General features: G+C 41.4%; 1 protein-coding gene across 2 annotated transcripts in view; it reads right to left on the bottom strand.

Moving 5' to 3' along the window:
• Positions 1-16,089, bottom strand: part of EGFR (epidermal growth factor receptor) — a 160,199-nt gene that overhangs the window by 15,148 nt on the left and 128,962 nt on the right. For both annotated transcript variants that reach the window (XM_084507754.1, XM_084507755.1), the window contains exons 16-20: positions 10,726-10,761; positions 9,141-9,282; positions 7,260-7,382; positions 6,423-6,521; positions 1,966-2,151 (exon numbers count right to left, since the gene is read on the bottom strand). In XM_084507754.1, coding sequence (XP_084363880.1) covers positions 1,966-2,151; positions 6,423-6,521; positions 7,260-7,382; positions 9,141-9,282; positions 10,726-10,761 — 586 coding nt within the window. The remainder of the gene's footprint in view (positions 1-1,965; positions 2,152-6,422; positions 6,522-7,259; positions 7,383-9,140; positions 9,283-10,725; positions 10,762-16,089) is intronic.

Genomic DNA, 16,089 nt, shown 5'->3' with positions numbered 1-16,089 from the left:
ACTCAAAGCTGCTGAAAAGCAGAATATCAGTTTTGCACTCAGCTATTTAAGATGCTGATAGCCAAAAGACTTGTACACATGGATAACCATACACTGGAGACGTTGAACTGCTCATGCAGAAAGTGCAGCAGATCTATAATTTTGTGCAGGCCTGGGATTCAAGCTATTTTCATCATTAAGGATGAGACTAATGTGTTCAGTTACTTCACAGTGTTTTTACACATGGTGTGTATATACTCTGTCATAACATTTTGTCTGAATGACATGGCTGTGTACCTCAGTGAAAGATGATGTTTGCAAAAAATACAAAGAGAAATTATTTTAAAGCTGTGAAAACAGAAACAAAAACCTTCACAGTGGACTTGCCTCCCTGCTGGGTAGTTTCCAGACACAAATATCCTTGCTACAATTTTTCTCCTTCCCAAAAAAGTACATTTTAAAGAGTCAGAGAAAGTCAAAATATCAGGCTTGACTTTATCAGATTAGTAACACCAGACTCATTGGTGGGAAAAAGCCATGCATGAGATTTATGAGGGCTTTGAGGAGAACTTCAGTACAGAGCGACACAAAGGAGCGTGCTGAAGGTCAAGCAGCACTGGAGAGGGTGGAGGTTGCTATGGGTGAACGTTGAACCGATGTGAAAAAAAATCAAACAGAAGCTAACAATTGTGAATGGCAACATTTCGGGCAAGTGCACAACAAATGTGATGCCCTGAGGATTGATTTGGGGACTGATTTTGCCACCTTAAAAAGCAATGAGGAGGAAGAGAAAAAGGAGGAAAATGTGGCCTCCAGCTCATCCTCCAAAGCGAGTGAGACCTAGACAGTACAGTAATTGATTTCAAACGAGAGAGCAAAATAGTCAGAATAACAGCAGTTCACATCCCGGGTGGATGCATAAATTAAAATTCATTTGCTGAGGAATGTGCTGTAAGAAGTACACACACCGAGATGAAAAATGTGCTCTGTATACTTTTGGTGGATATGTTTCTGAGGTCCTCAGCATGTTTCCTGAAAGCAAACCACAGCCAGGAGAGCCTGAGATGTATACAAGGTCTCAAGGGACCGATAAGGCTGTAAGTGTGTGGTTAACTTCAGGACCGGAGTTACTGAAATAAGCAGCAGCTGAGCACTTGGGCTTTGCAAACAGTGCTCACGTACAACAAATGTCATACAAACTGCAGCTATTGTTTTTTCTCCATTCTTCCTAACCTAACAATCTTCTAAATGCAGCATCTTGCCGCTAAAGGCTAGAGGCTGTACTTCTGTCTCCTTCGTTACACCTCTCTTTGGCTCTGTTGCTGAGTTTAGCACAAGCAGGCAGCCAGTGCTGGGTGTGATAATGATGCTTTTATTTGGCAACATGGCCCTTGCAATCAGATTACATGCACCAACTCAGTGCATATAAATTGCAGAGCAGACTTGGCGTGCCTGAATGTCTTTTGGTCACACACAGCCTACACTACAGCTGAGCTGGTATTTATTAATCAGCAGTTTCGATCCCCAGACCACAGAGATTACAGCCTGAAAAATCAGAGTAATTCTCAGTGTCATATTTAACATCAGTGTTTGCCCTGTGGCACAGGCCAAAGAAATCCAGTAACTGAGGCAGCATTTTGGTTTCAGAATTGCCAAATTCTATTCCCTTCTCTGCCACAGCTTCATTGCATCACCATCATTTCATTACTGGGTGTTTGGTTTGGACATAAATGCACTGGTGACAATATTACACTGCCTGGGAGCAATTTGAAGAGATGATGAGGTTTGCACAGCAGCTCAGAGATGGTAGATTGCTGAAAACAAAGCAAGAGCTTAATGTTGTCCATAAGGTTTCTAGGAACCATGGGGTGTGGTGGAATATGGAGACTTACATGGACAGGTAAGGGAACAAACACAACATGTTGCCAGATCACCAGGCTGCAGTCTGAGTCCTAGCTGCCCCTGGAGGTGTGCTGGTCAGCTTACCTTGGCAATTTGCACACACCAGTTGAGAAGGTACTGGGAGCCGATGTTGTCTTTGTGCTCTCGGATGTAATCGAGGAGGCAGCCGTAAGGCATAAGCTGGGTGATCAGTTGCACGGTGGAAGTCAGGCAGATTCCCAGCAGGCGGCACACATGAGGATTGTCAACACTAGCCATCACATAAGCTTCCTGAGAAGAAAGAATGGAAGAAAGTGATGTGAAACACTCCCTTCTGCGTGACAGAAATATTTAGAGGCAGTATAAAACAAGTTTGTCGTTCAAGAGGTTGCTAAAATACTACATGCAAACTACATGCTGCCTATCAGATACAAAAGTATTGCTTCCGACTCTGTGGACCAAGTGTTTTCCATGCAGTGTAAGGTCTAGATTTTGAACACTTGGATCATCACTGAGATGCAGGAGAAGAGACAGTCTCCTGCTACCGGTACACCAAGCAAACACTGGACATCAAGTCCTGGGGACAACGCTCACAGACCTAAGAAGAATTAAAAAATCGATCACCAGCTGGAACCTGATGGAAGTTCAGGGAACTGGCATTTAGTCTGGAGAAGAGGAGGGTCAGGGGAGCTGGGGGTCAGCCTCTTCTTGCAGATAACTAGGGATAGGACTAGAGGGAATAGCCTCAAGTTATGCCAGGGGAGGTTCAGGTTGGAAATTAGGAGACATTTTTTCTTAGAAAGTTTGGTTATGTGTTGGAACAGGTTGCCCAGGGAGGTGGTGGAGTCACTGTCCCTGGGGGTGTTCAATGAAAGGCTGGACATGGTGCTTAGGGACATGGTTTAGTGGGTGATATTGGTGGTAGGGGGATGGTTGGACCAGATAACCTTGGAGGTCTTTTCCAACCTTAATGATTCTATGATTCTGTGATTTTAAACATCTAACTGCAAGGGCAACAAAAGCTGTGAATGTGTCATATGGCTTTTTCCCTCCACAAATATTTTCACAAATATGACTGGAAACCAGCAGTTTGGAGACTTCTGCACTTCTGTCAAGGCTAGTACTAACCCAGAAAGTCAAAAGTTGTCAGCTAGGATGGGACTGACAGCTTTACTTTTTAAGAAACAAGACCTTTTTGTCCATGTTTTTCTTTAGTCCATGTCAAACCAAACAAGTTAATAAGCAGGTCACCTCTTTAGAAACCTGAATACATCTTACTTTAAGCAACACTGGTGAAAATATTGTCCCCAACTGGAAAAAAAAATATTTTAGACACATATAGCAATGTGATATCAAGAAGGTATTTATAAATTTCATTAAAAACCTATAATATAGCCTTTGGCCTACTGGAATTTGGAGTTTGAGTTTCATAAATGTATGAAAAAACTCTTCTTTCAAGCCTGGGTTCATCCTATGTAGCTTTAGGTACCTGTGAAAGGTACTCAAGTACCTCCTCTTTGCACTTTCTGCAGTTAAGAGGTTGGTGCCTCTCTCTTCAGAGGCTGGTGCAGTGTAACAGGGTCACATTAAAGCCCCACACTTCATGGGTTCTGTATGCAAAAATTACTTATAGATTTAAATTAGATATTTATATTTGTATTGACCTCCTCTGTCAAGTTGAAAGAATGAATTCCAATAGGGAAAAAAATAGAGCTGAAGTTTTTGTTTGTTTGTTTGTTTTTACTACTTTGTGTTCAATTTACATTATTTTAGTTTTAGACACTTTAAATCCCTTTGATTGAAAACTGACACAATGGGAAATACATGGGAAATTTTTCATGCATCTAACTTTTGTTCAGCATCATAACTCAGCATCTGGAGTGACACTAACTAATCATCCCTTGGCAACTGAGCATTAGATTAGCAGCCCACTAAAGCCTAAAATAATAGTCAAGGTACAGTTGAGGCAGGGAAAGAAGCAAATCTACACTTTCTAAGAGCTTAAGAAATGAAATACCATAACACTAAAGTCATCATCTAACAAGTTTTCCACAGATGTCACATAGTTGTATAGCTGGTAAGAACTATTATTAAACAAAGATATTACAGCAATGACGTTCAAGAAATAAACAACCCCAATTCTTAAGCAATATGTTCTGGCCCTGGAATTGTTACTTGACGTGCCAGCCTAAGCAAAACATGATGTAATGCAGTTTCTTCTGAGGTGCTAATACTGCATTTGGTTTCTTTGTTTCAGAGCCTGTGGGATGAGAGTGGCCTCCAGGCAGCCAGATTAAAAACGATCTCCATCAGAACTGGATAAGGGATCCCCAAACTCCTGCAGAATATGAGGTTATTGAAAAACAATCTTTTGTCAAGGAGAGCGGTGATTCTGTAGGATAGCTCAAGGAAAGATAAAAGAAGAATGTGATGCACTCTTCACCTACGTAGATATTTACAGCAGCATTTTTTAGAGAATCTTGTGAATCTGCTGTGCGATGCTCTGATGGAAACAGAGACCAAAATACACTAATCTTACTAGGCTTCAAAACCCAGCAGTTGTACCGATGAAGGGCGTCTGTTCTTTGCGCTGTTTCCTTTTGGGATTCAGACCCACATTGTATTAATCTCAGCAGGGGCAAAAAAAAAAAAAAAAATCTGCAGACTCAGAGCTGTTCTTCTCCCTGCCCATCTGCTGTGCAGCCCTTACGGGGCTGACCTGGAGGCTAAGAACGGGGAAGCTGAAGGTGCAGGGTGGGTGTATGGCCACACAGCTTTTGGAGAGCTTCCAGGTGCTGACGCTGCCTATTGCTTTTGGTATCTCAAAGTGAAACAGGCCACCGCCTCCTCTCAGGGAGCAGAAGGGAACTATTGTCCGTCCAGGGTCCCTCTTAGTAGCCTAAGACATTAAAGTGGGCCTTTGTTTCAACTGTTTATCTTGGAAATCTCTGCTGTATGCTCTGACCTGCTCCAAGTATGCTTGGTATTCAACAACAATCTTCTGAATTAGCCCTACCCTAATAAAGTCAGCAAGCGCTCGCCTGGATAATACGAACTAAAGCTGCTGTGCTTGTTCAATGCCTAGCGTGTTTCTGTAAGAGGAATCACCTTTAATTGGACATTATTATCTCTGAGGTTTCAGTGACCTTAAAAAGCTGGATGTGTAGCAAAAGGAGAGGAGCTTTTGGAGTCATCCCTCTGACTTCTTTCACCTGTATTTTTTTTTCCCCTGAAATACAGAATGAATTCTACCAACCATATAATCTAAAAAATGAACAGGACTGAAAAAAGCAAGAGCTTTTTGTTAAGCAACCTAATTCAATGGAAGAGAAAAGATAATGTGGGGATGCTATACAGAAATTAAGTGCTTTGATATCGCTGCAGAGCACGCAGTCCATGCATCTACTGTCCTGTCATCAGGATATCTTGCTCTGCTGAAGGCAGGATGCAGTACCGTAGGGTTATTAATTAGCCCCTCCTCCAGTAAACTGGGATTTAATGCAGTTCGGTGCAAAGCATCCTTTGTGAAGACTGTTCTATGCTCCGTATCACTGTGAAGAGTGGAATGAAAGGTTGTGCTGGAGCAGTGACCAGGGAGACCATGCGGGTTTGCGACCCAGTGAAGGGTGACACTTGTCTCGGGGCAAAGGGTGTTTGTAAACATGCACCACATGGCCCATCATTAACTAAAATCAGGATTGATACTGCTTCATGTCTTGGACCATCTATTCTGCTGCAATACACAATCTGTTAAAGTAGAATAACATGTTGGAGTAATGCTGTTTATTCAGGGTGATCAGAAAATCCCGGTGTGTTTCATTATCATCAGTAGCACAGGTAGTGGTTTGTTCACAGTTGATCATACTGATGCTTTCTGGTCTATGCTTGTTAACATCTTCCCCAGCTTGAACCACTTGAGACAAGCCTTTCTATCTGAGTTGCCATTTGCTGTCCAAAGCTGGATTTTTATTTATTTATTTTAAAAATAATTTTCCTGTTAAAGTGGTTAACTTCCTAACCAAAAAGAAAAAAAAATCCACACAGACTTGCCCATGGCAGAAGGATTCCTGTGTTTAATTTAATGGTGCCATCACTTTCAAGTGGATTTATATTTAATTTAATACTATATAACTTTAATACTATGTAACTGAGCAACTAGCTTATGACAATCTGCAATGTCAGACATGTTTTTAATGTTCTTATTTGTACTGTCATAATGACAATGAATGACAAAATTCAAGGCCAGAGACATGAGAATAAAGAAAATGGGCTTAGCTGTAAATGTGTGTTTTGTATGGTTCTGCCCTCCCCTTATGTGCCAGTTCCTATCCCATGAGTTTAACATCAGTGATCAACTGCAAGCAAGGCCTTCATGGAAGACACAAAAACATTTGCCAGGCAATTGAATTATGGATGCAAATCAGCATAGTAGTTCTATATGAAGAATTCAGTTTGGGATGTTAAATATTTCTTGCCACCCAAAGTCCTGAAATCCCTTTAGCTGTTATAGAGGGAAATCCACAGACCACTGTCACCTTGGCAAAACAAACATGAAAACTTACATCAAGTATTTCCTTGTTGGCTTTTGGTGATGTAGCTTCTCTCAACTCTTTAATAGCAACAGGTATTTTAACCTTTTCCCCTTCTGGGATCCAAAGTCCCTATCAAAAAAAAGCACAAAGAATTACTCAGTCTCATATCTAACAGGTTAATTTTCACAATTACATATACATTTTACATCTTCTGAGAAGACATAAATATTTGGAGCAATGGCAAACAACAAAAATTTGGCAAGCAACATGTAAAAATCATTGTGTCATGTTGGTGTTAAGAGAATCCTGTCAATGGAACAGTATTTTCCTTTCTGTCACCTCTACCATACTTTTTTGAAAAAAAGACGTATTCATTACCGGTATAAATGGAGCGAGACATGCATGAAGAGCAACTTACATGGATAGGAATCTAATTAATTAGCACATCATGGCAACTGCATATGCAAAATCTTGCCAATTCCAATTTATAAATCATGGGATGAAATGAATTGGGATGTTTTCTTATGCAACAAGATGGCACCTATCCTGTACAAATAATCCAGCCCTAAACATACACAGTGACAGCTAGGTTTTTGTCTAACTGGTTCAGCGCTCTACATCTGTAGTGTCAGGAGGTCATTTAGCTGGGAGGTGAACCATGTGGAGCCATGAGGAAGCTCTGCTGCAGCACCTAGTGATGTAGGTGCCTGTTTTCAAAGGTCAGTGTGGTTTGTACCCCAAAGGTCTCAGCCACAGATGGAAGTCTGCTTCAGAAATAGACCTTTTAGCTCCCAGTTCATGCTTTTTTGGGTGACTTTTGCATGTGGGAACAAGACAAAGAGGGAAGGAGAAACATCATAATCTTACCTTATAAACAGTGCCAAAAGCTCCGGAGCCTAAAACTTTGACCTTTTTAAATTCTGTTTCCTTTAAAATTCTCAGATGGGCCTGGTTTGGTGCCTCCCCACTGGGTGTCAGTGGTTCAACAAGCTGGTGCATACAGAAAAACAAGGCTTTAGAAGGACATACAGGCTGGGAGGACAGCAAGCAGCAAACTTTGTTGGGGGGAAATAAATCCTTAATTTAAAATAATGAACATTTTATTCCATGTGAAGTTTATGTGAGGATAGCTCCACTCTGACTTACAGCAATAAATATCTGGAGTTGATCCAAATTTCAGAGGTAAAATCAATCAAAACCAAGCTCCATGGAACCACTTCTGTCCCATGAAATTGCACAGTATGGCAACTGCCATTTTGAAGGAAAATGAAGGAATACTACTGTTCAAATGAAGATTTAGACATCAAAGACTTAAAACACATGGCATGAAGAACAGTGCAATTACCACAGATCTTAAATAAGATTAATTTTTTGAACTTGCAAATAAATTATAAAAATGTTTTAAATAATGTGCAAGAATCACCTGTAACATTTCAGGTTTAATCTTGTTTAATTAGATGAAATTCCCATGGTACTGGAGGTGGCTCTCCCAGACCACAGCACCAGGTTTACAAACAACAACTTAAACTGTGAGCACAATTCTTTCATCAATGCAAAAGGCAATGTTGAATTGACTGTTGATGTTTTAAAAATTTGATCTAAGCCTTATTGCAAACAGAAGTAATGCCCTCCAAACAGAGATATTTAACACTCTTTTTTTTTTTTTTTTTTTAAATATAAGTCAGCTTTTTCCCTTTACTGATTTCCTTTTTCCTTTCCTTTGAATAAAACTATATTTAGGTAGATACAATTGTTTTTAGTGGACCAGTGACCTTTCTGTTGTGATGAAATATCCTAATTTTGTGGAGTCCAGAGGCTAAAATACAAGGTAAGCACAAACTGAACTCTGTTATTAAAACTGTAGAATAGAGCGGTAAGTAAAATATTATTAGGCAGCATACTGGAAAGCAGGACAGCTGTAAGGATTTTAGCAGTTTACTCTGCAAAGCCAGGGAGCACAGAAGGAAGCTGCAGTTATACTTTTAGCAGAATACCAAATACAATTTGCTACTTATTTACCACGATCAGACTGGCAAGAGAAGGAGACTAATCGTGAAAGAACATCTTTAAATTGAGGAAAATGAATTTTGTAATTTCATATGTGAGGAACCCAGAGGGTAATGTTGTAACGCACATGAAACCTACACCGTGCAAAAAACAAAGCACTGTAGAAACCTCACTCATGCCCAACAGGGTAAACCACTCACTTTGATGTCTTAGTGTTTTTTGTGTGTTAAAAACAAAAAAAAGACCAGACACAAACACTTCCTTCATCCCTTTCCCTGCTCTCCTTTCTCATTTTTCTTATGAGGATCAGACTTACATCTGATCAAGGGGGTAACATTTTCAACAGTATCCAATTTGCTACTAGGCTTGTCTGGAGGGAGAAAGGTTTCAGTGCTAAGGGTCTAGGTGGCAAGGTAGCATGGATCAGCAAACGCATTACACCTCACCCTAAGGCTTAGTCTTTTCCCCAATCTCAGTGATTGTCACTGGGATTTAGGCATCTAAATCCCCTAAAGCTTTGGAAAATTATATCCACAGGGATCAGACTTGAGATTAAGTGAGAAAGTGTTAAGTGCACGCTGCCTCTTTTCCAACGAGTGTGGCAGACGCCGTGTTAGTCAAGCCAAGAGCTTTTTCAGTTACAAAGCAGATCTGTGGTGCTTTAATCCTCTCATTTGAGGAGGTCGGGACCCACTGCCCCAAATAAAGCAGCCAGCTCTGAGATGCAACTGTGGCACTCACCTCCCTCTCCTGCAGCAGCCTGCGCAGGGTCCGCTTCCTCACGATGTGGCGCCGCCGCAAGTACAGGCCGATGCCCAAGCCAACTACAACCAGGCAGAGGAGCCCTCCGACAACGCCGGCTGCGATGGATGGGATTTTGGAGCTGCAACACAATACGGGATGCGGAAAGAGAAAAAAAAATGCTTAGGTGTATGATTAAAAAACAAAACAAAACAAAAAAACACAATAAACCTAGAGGGGCTGCATGTAGCCTCAGGTTTTGACCAAACATATTGTCTGCACACCTCCTTAAACCTATTTGATATTTCACGTCTCTTGAGTCTCAATATTTTTAAGTTCCTCACCCCAGTGATTGTGTTTATTGTTTTCTTCTTCAAGGAAAACTGAAAAATCAAAACAACTGAGCTGAGATGAGACCATCCGGACTTTTACTGTGCTTGGCAGTGCAGCTTTCTCCTCCACTGCTCCGTCACCTCCTCCTCCCTCTGCATGTCATTTCTGCACAGCCTTCTGCATTTATCATTTCTGTGACATTTGCTTTGCTGGGTTTGTACTTTTGTTCCAGATTTGCAAGGCCCCCGCTTATTACATCAAGGCACTTTTGTTTCTCTTTGAAAATTATGGAGAAAAGGCTCTCCATATAGATGACGCATCGACAACTTTGTACACACAAAAAGAAGGTGATATTAAGAAGGAATACACAGTTGGGATACTGGCAATGAAGCTGTTGACAGCTCACCATTATGACAGGATGCGTGGTTTACGATGTTCTTGAAATCACTGGCCCTTCTACCCCAGTACAAAATGTCTGAGGCTGGGTAATGTGTGAACTGTCTGTGTGTACTGATTCCTGCCTGTTTATTGGTCTGGTTGGTTTCAAACTTAAATTGAAAAGAAAAACCTGTTTTCCAAGGTTGTCTTTTGGACTGTACTTGGAGATCCAACACAGCTCTTTATAAGCTGCCCCAGGGGTTACTATTAAATAAAGTCACTTTTTAACAGTTCTTCTAGGCTGATTTTGTCTTTCCATAGTCTTAGTGGCTAGAAACTAAATCCCTCTTAGTCAGAGAAACATGCTGACTTGTTGCATGTTCTTAAGCAAACCATGAGGCCAAACAATGCAAAATAAGATCTTGTGTGAAGAATGAATGCCCATCTATGCATTGAGAGGTTTGAGATACAGAAATTGCTGGGCTGGAAAAGCCCCTAGGGGCCTGCAATTAATTCCCTGTAATGCAGATAACCATATCAATCCTAAACATATCTCTTTCCACCTCTAGATCATTATTCTTTTGTTTTCCAGCTCCTCCTTTTGTTCTCAAGTAACAGAACCCAGGTCTCACCTTGACCTTCTTTTTGACAAGCTAAGCAGAACAAGGTTTTGGAGTCTCATGCTAGTAGGAAATTTCTCAATTATTTAGTCATTTTTATAGAGCCTGCCCTAATCTGTCACTTCTCCTTACATATCTCCCTACATATTCTTTACAGAATGTTAGTCCCAGTGTTGCAGTGTCCAGCACAGAAATGTAAACACACATGCATTCTTTCCAGCTCTGTCATTAATTGTATCAGATGAAATACTCACCCATTTGGACAGCCTTCAAGACCTGGTCCTTTGCACCTGTAAAAACAAATGAATGTTACAAACATATTAGCTCTGGCATACCTACTGCTATAACTCCAGCTAAGAGTGCTACTGATGAAAACTTTGTGTTTCAGAGCAGTTCAAGGTATTCATAATGATCATGCACTCTATTAAATATCAGTCAACTGCTTTGCTCCAGAAGCTTTTACACAGAGGCATAGTTATGCTATGGACTCATTATAAAGAGTACTTTAAAACAGCATTCTGTGATGTGTTAGAATGGAGAGAGGACATAGATACACAGAATAAAAATGGACCTAGAGTCTCTGAATCTATGAAAATACATCTGTGCTTCCTACATGTGCTGTCCTATCCATGCAGCTCAGTCAAACTGAGGCTGCACAAAATATCTGGCCACAGAGGCAGCTGTGGGGTGGCCAGTGTGCAATCAGCCAGCACACTGGCTCTGCGTGGACATTTGTATTAGCATAGAAGCTCAGGGCTGACTGTGGAGGAAGACAGGAGCAGCCTCTCCCCTATCCAAGGGCAGAAAGCTATATGGAAACACACTGCTGCAGATCCTCCTGCATAATCCATGTTTCCTGAGAAGCAAAAGATTACAATTTCCAGACTTCCTATTGCAAAGGAAAACGTCAGTAGCAGATACATGGTCCCAACAGAAAACAGCATTTCACAATCCTTGCTTTAGCTAAAGTGTTTTCTCATGTGTCTGTTGTATTTTTCTTTCACAATCGAAGATCTCATGCCACTGGCAATGTAAACAGGCATGACAGTTACCCAGAGAGACAGAAACTCTACTAGCAAGTCATTCTCCCTCCATTTAAAATGCTCCAAATTAATTTTGGCAGCCCGATGCAAAAAACAGCACAGATGAAAACACATTCACTTGATGGTCTAGTGGGCATGAGAAGCACCATGCATTCCCTAAGTGCTGCTGGGCTACAAGACGTATGCTCTTCATGGAATTGTGGTCTTTGTGGTGCCTACCAAGGAAGGAGAGCATTACAGAGGGGATTACATCACCACTGAAAAACAGAGCACAGCAAAGAGAAAAGTCCAGTTTGTGGTATCCGCTCCCTGTGCTGACTCGAAGAAGGTGCATCATTCCAAAGCAACGCCAGAGGAGGTCAAGCAGGGGGTAAGGAGTGAACCCATGCCAGGAAAAGTGCTCTGAGTTCCCTCTTGCTGGGAGGAGGAAACAAAAATTTCAAGATGGCAGGTGGGGCTGAAGATTTTATCTCACAGCTTGATCGTAGGTCTGGAGGAGGAAGAGGGGAAGCAACCACTCATTTTATTGCGTTTTTGTTTATTTGTTTGGTTTCATTACTCTGATCTTCCCCCGTGTATTTGCCTTGTTTCAGGGCCAACACAGTGCTCCAAGGCCCAGCATCTGGAAGGTCTTGTGAGTTCACTGGGCTCCCATGCAAGAATGTGCATCCTGGTGTCCTGGACATGCTGGAAGTACTGCGCACACTGGTTCCCGGATTCTGGGCACCCAGCTCTGTTAGCATTCTCTGTCTGCCTACAGTTTGTTTTGTTTGCTTGGTTGTGTAACTAAGCACAATGAGGCTGTACATGCAGAGCAGAACCACCAGCTTCCCTATGGTCACAGGAAACATATCTCACTTTGCACCAGGCTCCTTTCTTTGGGCGCCTGAAAGAAAACTGATCTAGGACCCAAGACCTCATCCTATCACACTATATCAATCACATGCATAGGAATTTCTCTATGTTAATGCAACAAACCATATACAACTTCTCCTGATAATGGACATGAAATTAAAAATACATTATTCCAGAATGTGACTGGGTTCCCTCAGATTAACTCTTTCTAAAATTCTGTTTTTCGATGATACTTTATGATTGCAAAACCTCCATGAACTTCATAACAGCAAAAAAAGTTGTCTGAGGGGATACTATCCACAGTCTGAGGAATGACTGACCAGTTATTTTCCTAGACCAGAAAGTAGGAGGAGGAGAGGTGTAGATTTTCATCTGTACCCTTTCTTTTTTAAAAATTATTTCCCACACAAATCCATCAGTACCAAGTCTAGTGGGATAAAGTTAAAAGGTATTCGGGAAGAAAATGATGGATCAGCTTGTGCTTTTCAAATCCCATGTGATTTTCTGATTCATTTCACAAGTCAAAGAAGAAACAAAGCCTATGACAAATATCCATCCAAGACTAAATATAGCCATCTTTTTTAATGTGGAATTTTATGATGACACCCAACATAAGTAACCCAGGTTTTATGGAATCTAAACAATCACTTTTTCCATCCTTGAATCATTTTTCTTCTGCTTACAGAAACTAAAATGAGAAATGTGACCTTGTGTTATAAACTGCCTCAAGATCTTATGGATGTATTGGATGGAATCTAGCAGTAGTTGTAGTCTCTGAAATATTTCTCTACTTATTGGAAAATTAGTGCTGTGTACAGTCCCTGAAACTATTACATCCTGAACTCAGCATTTCATCTGTCTACATAAATATTACTTGTCCCAGTGCAGACACAGCTATTTATTTCCCAAATCCATCAAGATTTTAACAACTTTCTCCTCGACCTATAGTTCCTAATTTGATGTAATACAGCCACGTTGCTATGATTTATGGCCTTTCAGAGGGGACTCATGCTTTAACAGCACAAGTCCTCAGTTACTTCACAGTCATAAAAGAAATGGAAAACCATTGGGTTTTTCAAAGCCTTACAAGAACTTTCTTCTGCCTGTTCTTTCTGATTAACCTTCAGAGCACGACAAAGGCATAGAATATGTGCTGTGCTGCTGCAAGCTTCTCTCTCAGACCCCTGTCCACCTTCTCACCCACCTCTGAATTCCCATGGGGCATTAACAAGAAGAACAGTAAGACGTAATGTTGGTAGTGACTCTGGAGGCTGGACCCTTCAGCCAGTACTATTAACTATGGTTGTGGCACCTCTCTTTCTTGTTCTTCCACCCCACTGGCCGTGGCTGAATTTAATTCTTATACTCTGGGAGAGTCGCAAGGGAAAAACAGATCTCTCAACATGGAGCAAAATAATCAAGCTGGTGTGCTTCATTAGTTGCTGGAGGTATGAACTGGGTAATTTCAGGACTTTTGGGACATTTCTGTCTTTAATGGAGCATATTTTCTCAGCTGCACTACAAGCAGAGCAGAAAGAAGCTGGTGTAAAAAATCCCCAAGCAGTTATAGGGGAAATGGGGGAGAAGTCTTTTGGGCTGAACAGGAGAAAGCTACCTCCCTTCTGTTTTCTAATGAAAGCCAAACAAGCAACTCAGCAAAGAAAGTTAGGCTAGATGAGATTTGTCACAGCAATATAAAGGAGGTGATGCACTGCAAGTACTACAAAAGTTAAAACCCAAATTTGAGACAAAGCTCAGTTGGGGAGAGAGGTCCTGTTTACTTGCAGCTTCTTTGGATAAAGAAATTAGAGCCAGATCCTGGAAAACTGAACTTGTATGAATACTTAACTCAACACATGTAATAAAATTCTGTGCCTCTGTACATGATATTGGACAGGGACAGAAATAAAGAAGTTGTTTCTTGTCATACAGAAATCGCTGAGACTGTGTTTTTTAAAGACGCAAAAACTTTGTGAGACAGATGTTTTCCACCCACTGCTGAACAGATCACATTCCCGCAGCACAAGGAGGGAAAGGCGTGAAGATGACTAAGTGGCATTACTGATTGATTGCCTTCATGGGGAAAATGCTGTGCTGGGCTGCACATTCCCACATGGTGCCTCTGCCACTGGCTCCCTACCCATCAATGCCCTTGGTCTCAGAAGTCCCATCTGTAAAACAAAAATAGCAACACTACGTTCCTCCAGCTCTCTTAAGCCCATCAGAGGTACAGCCTATTTCTTCTGCCACATTCGGGCAGCAACTTGAGCATGTCCACCACGTAACTGTGGCAAACTTAGCCCAGCCCTTTCATGTAAATGATAAAATAGGTACTACTTTTTTTTTTTTTTTTTTTTTTTTTTTTTTTTTTTTTTGTCTCCTGTGGTACATTCTTGGCTGCTAAAGCCAAGTAGGAGTTGATGAGCTCTGCTCTGGGGACTTGTTTGTGCACAAAATGCAACTGCAAGTCTTGCAGTTACATTCCCGTCTGGCAGATTATTTTCCCTGAGTTTGTATTCATTAAAGTCTAGCATTTGATCCTGCTACCAAGGCCACCCAGTTGAAAGACTTGTTCAGATGTGGTTACTGGTTATGCTGATCCAGTAACTGGCCACATGGAAATCCAATATCCTTCTTATGAAGGATTTCTGCATGAAAATGTGGCCAGTTATAAGAAGGATATTGGCTCACGGTGGCCAGTTTGTATCGGTAGAAACTGATGATCACAGGTATTGAGGTCATTAATAAAGATCAAAGCTATTAAGATCCCTTTTCAACTGAGTTAATCTCTTATTATAATTGTGATGGGAAGCTGCGATGAGCTTTGCCTGCAATTGTAACAAGACTCAGGGGTCACCGCTGTAAATCATGGCAAATACACTTTGCTGTTGCAGCTGCCATCTGAAAATAAGAGCACTGAGTTCCCTACGTCATAGCCTGAGAAGCACTAGGGAGGCCAGTTGCTTGCCCTCTTAGCCCTTCTCCTGTGGTCCATGAAGGTGAGGACCTGGGCACTCTATTTTTTCATGACCAGACAGTTGACCGAGGTAAATATACAGTGGAATGATGGTTGGTCTGATTGTAGCTGGAGAACAAATGATGTTAAAACTTCTCTCTTGCAACACATACTATGGAAGGATTTTTGATTGGACAGATACTGCAGGTTACAGGTCAGATGTCTGTGAAGGAAAAGACACCAAACATGGGTTGTCTTTTGCTCTGAAAGCATTATAACGCAACAACCTAATCTGAAACCCCACACCTTACTGCGCATCCCGTGTCCTTTGCAGGTTGGAAACCATCAGAGGACATGGGTGCAGCCTGGTCACTTACTGTCACGTAGGTAAAAGCCAGCTGAATTCACAGGTCATTAAAGGGGGCAGTTCAACCATTCCCCAAATGAGGACAAAAGCAGTATGTGCAGATTGGGTTTACTGTGATGCCCATTGATTAAAGCCACTCAGGAGGCAAGTGAAGCTTTAAACCAGACCACGTGGTACCATATTGAAAAAGAGAAAAAGAAAGAAAATCACTGTGGTATCCCACAGGGATTTCCCTTCAAAAAAATCAAAGGTGTTGAGAAAAATGGGTCCCAGGAACTCAGCATCCACCAGATGTCACTGATGTTCCTCCCCAAAACAGAGGACCCAGTACCCAGCCAGGTGGAAAAAAAGGAAAAATAACAAAAAAGGGCACTACTATTGGGTGAGTTCTGTAAAA

Source organism: Aythya ferina, assembly GCF_964211825.1.
Source record: "Aythya ferina genome assembly, chromosome: 2".
NCBI classification, from domain to species: Eukaryota; Metazoa; Chordata; class Aves; order Anseriformes; family Anatidae; genus Aythya; species Aythya ferina.
Note: the sequence above shows the minus strand (reverse complement) of the source record. Positions and strands in the feature narration are given on the sequence as shown.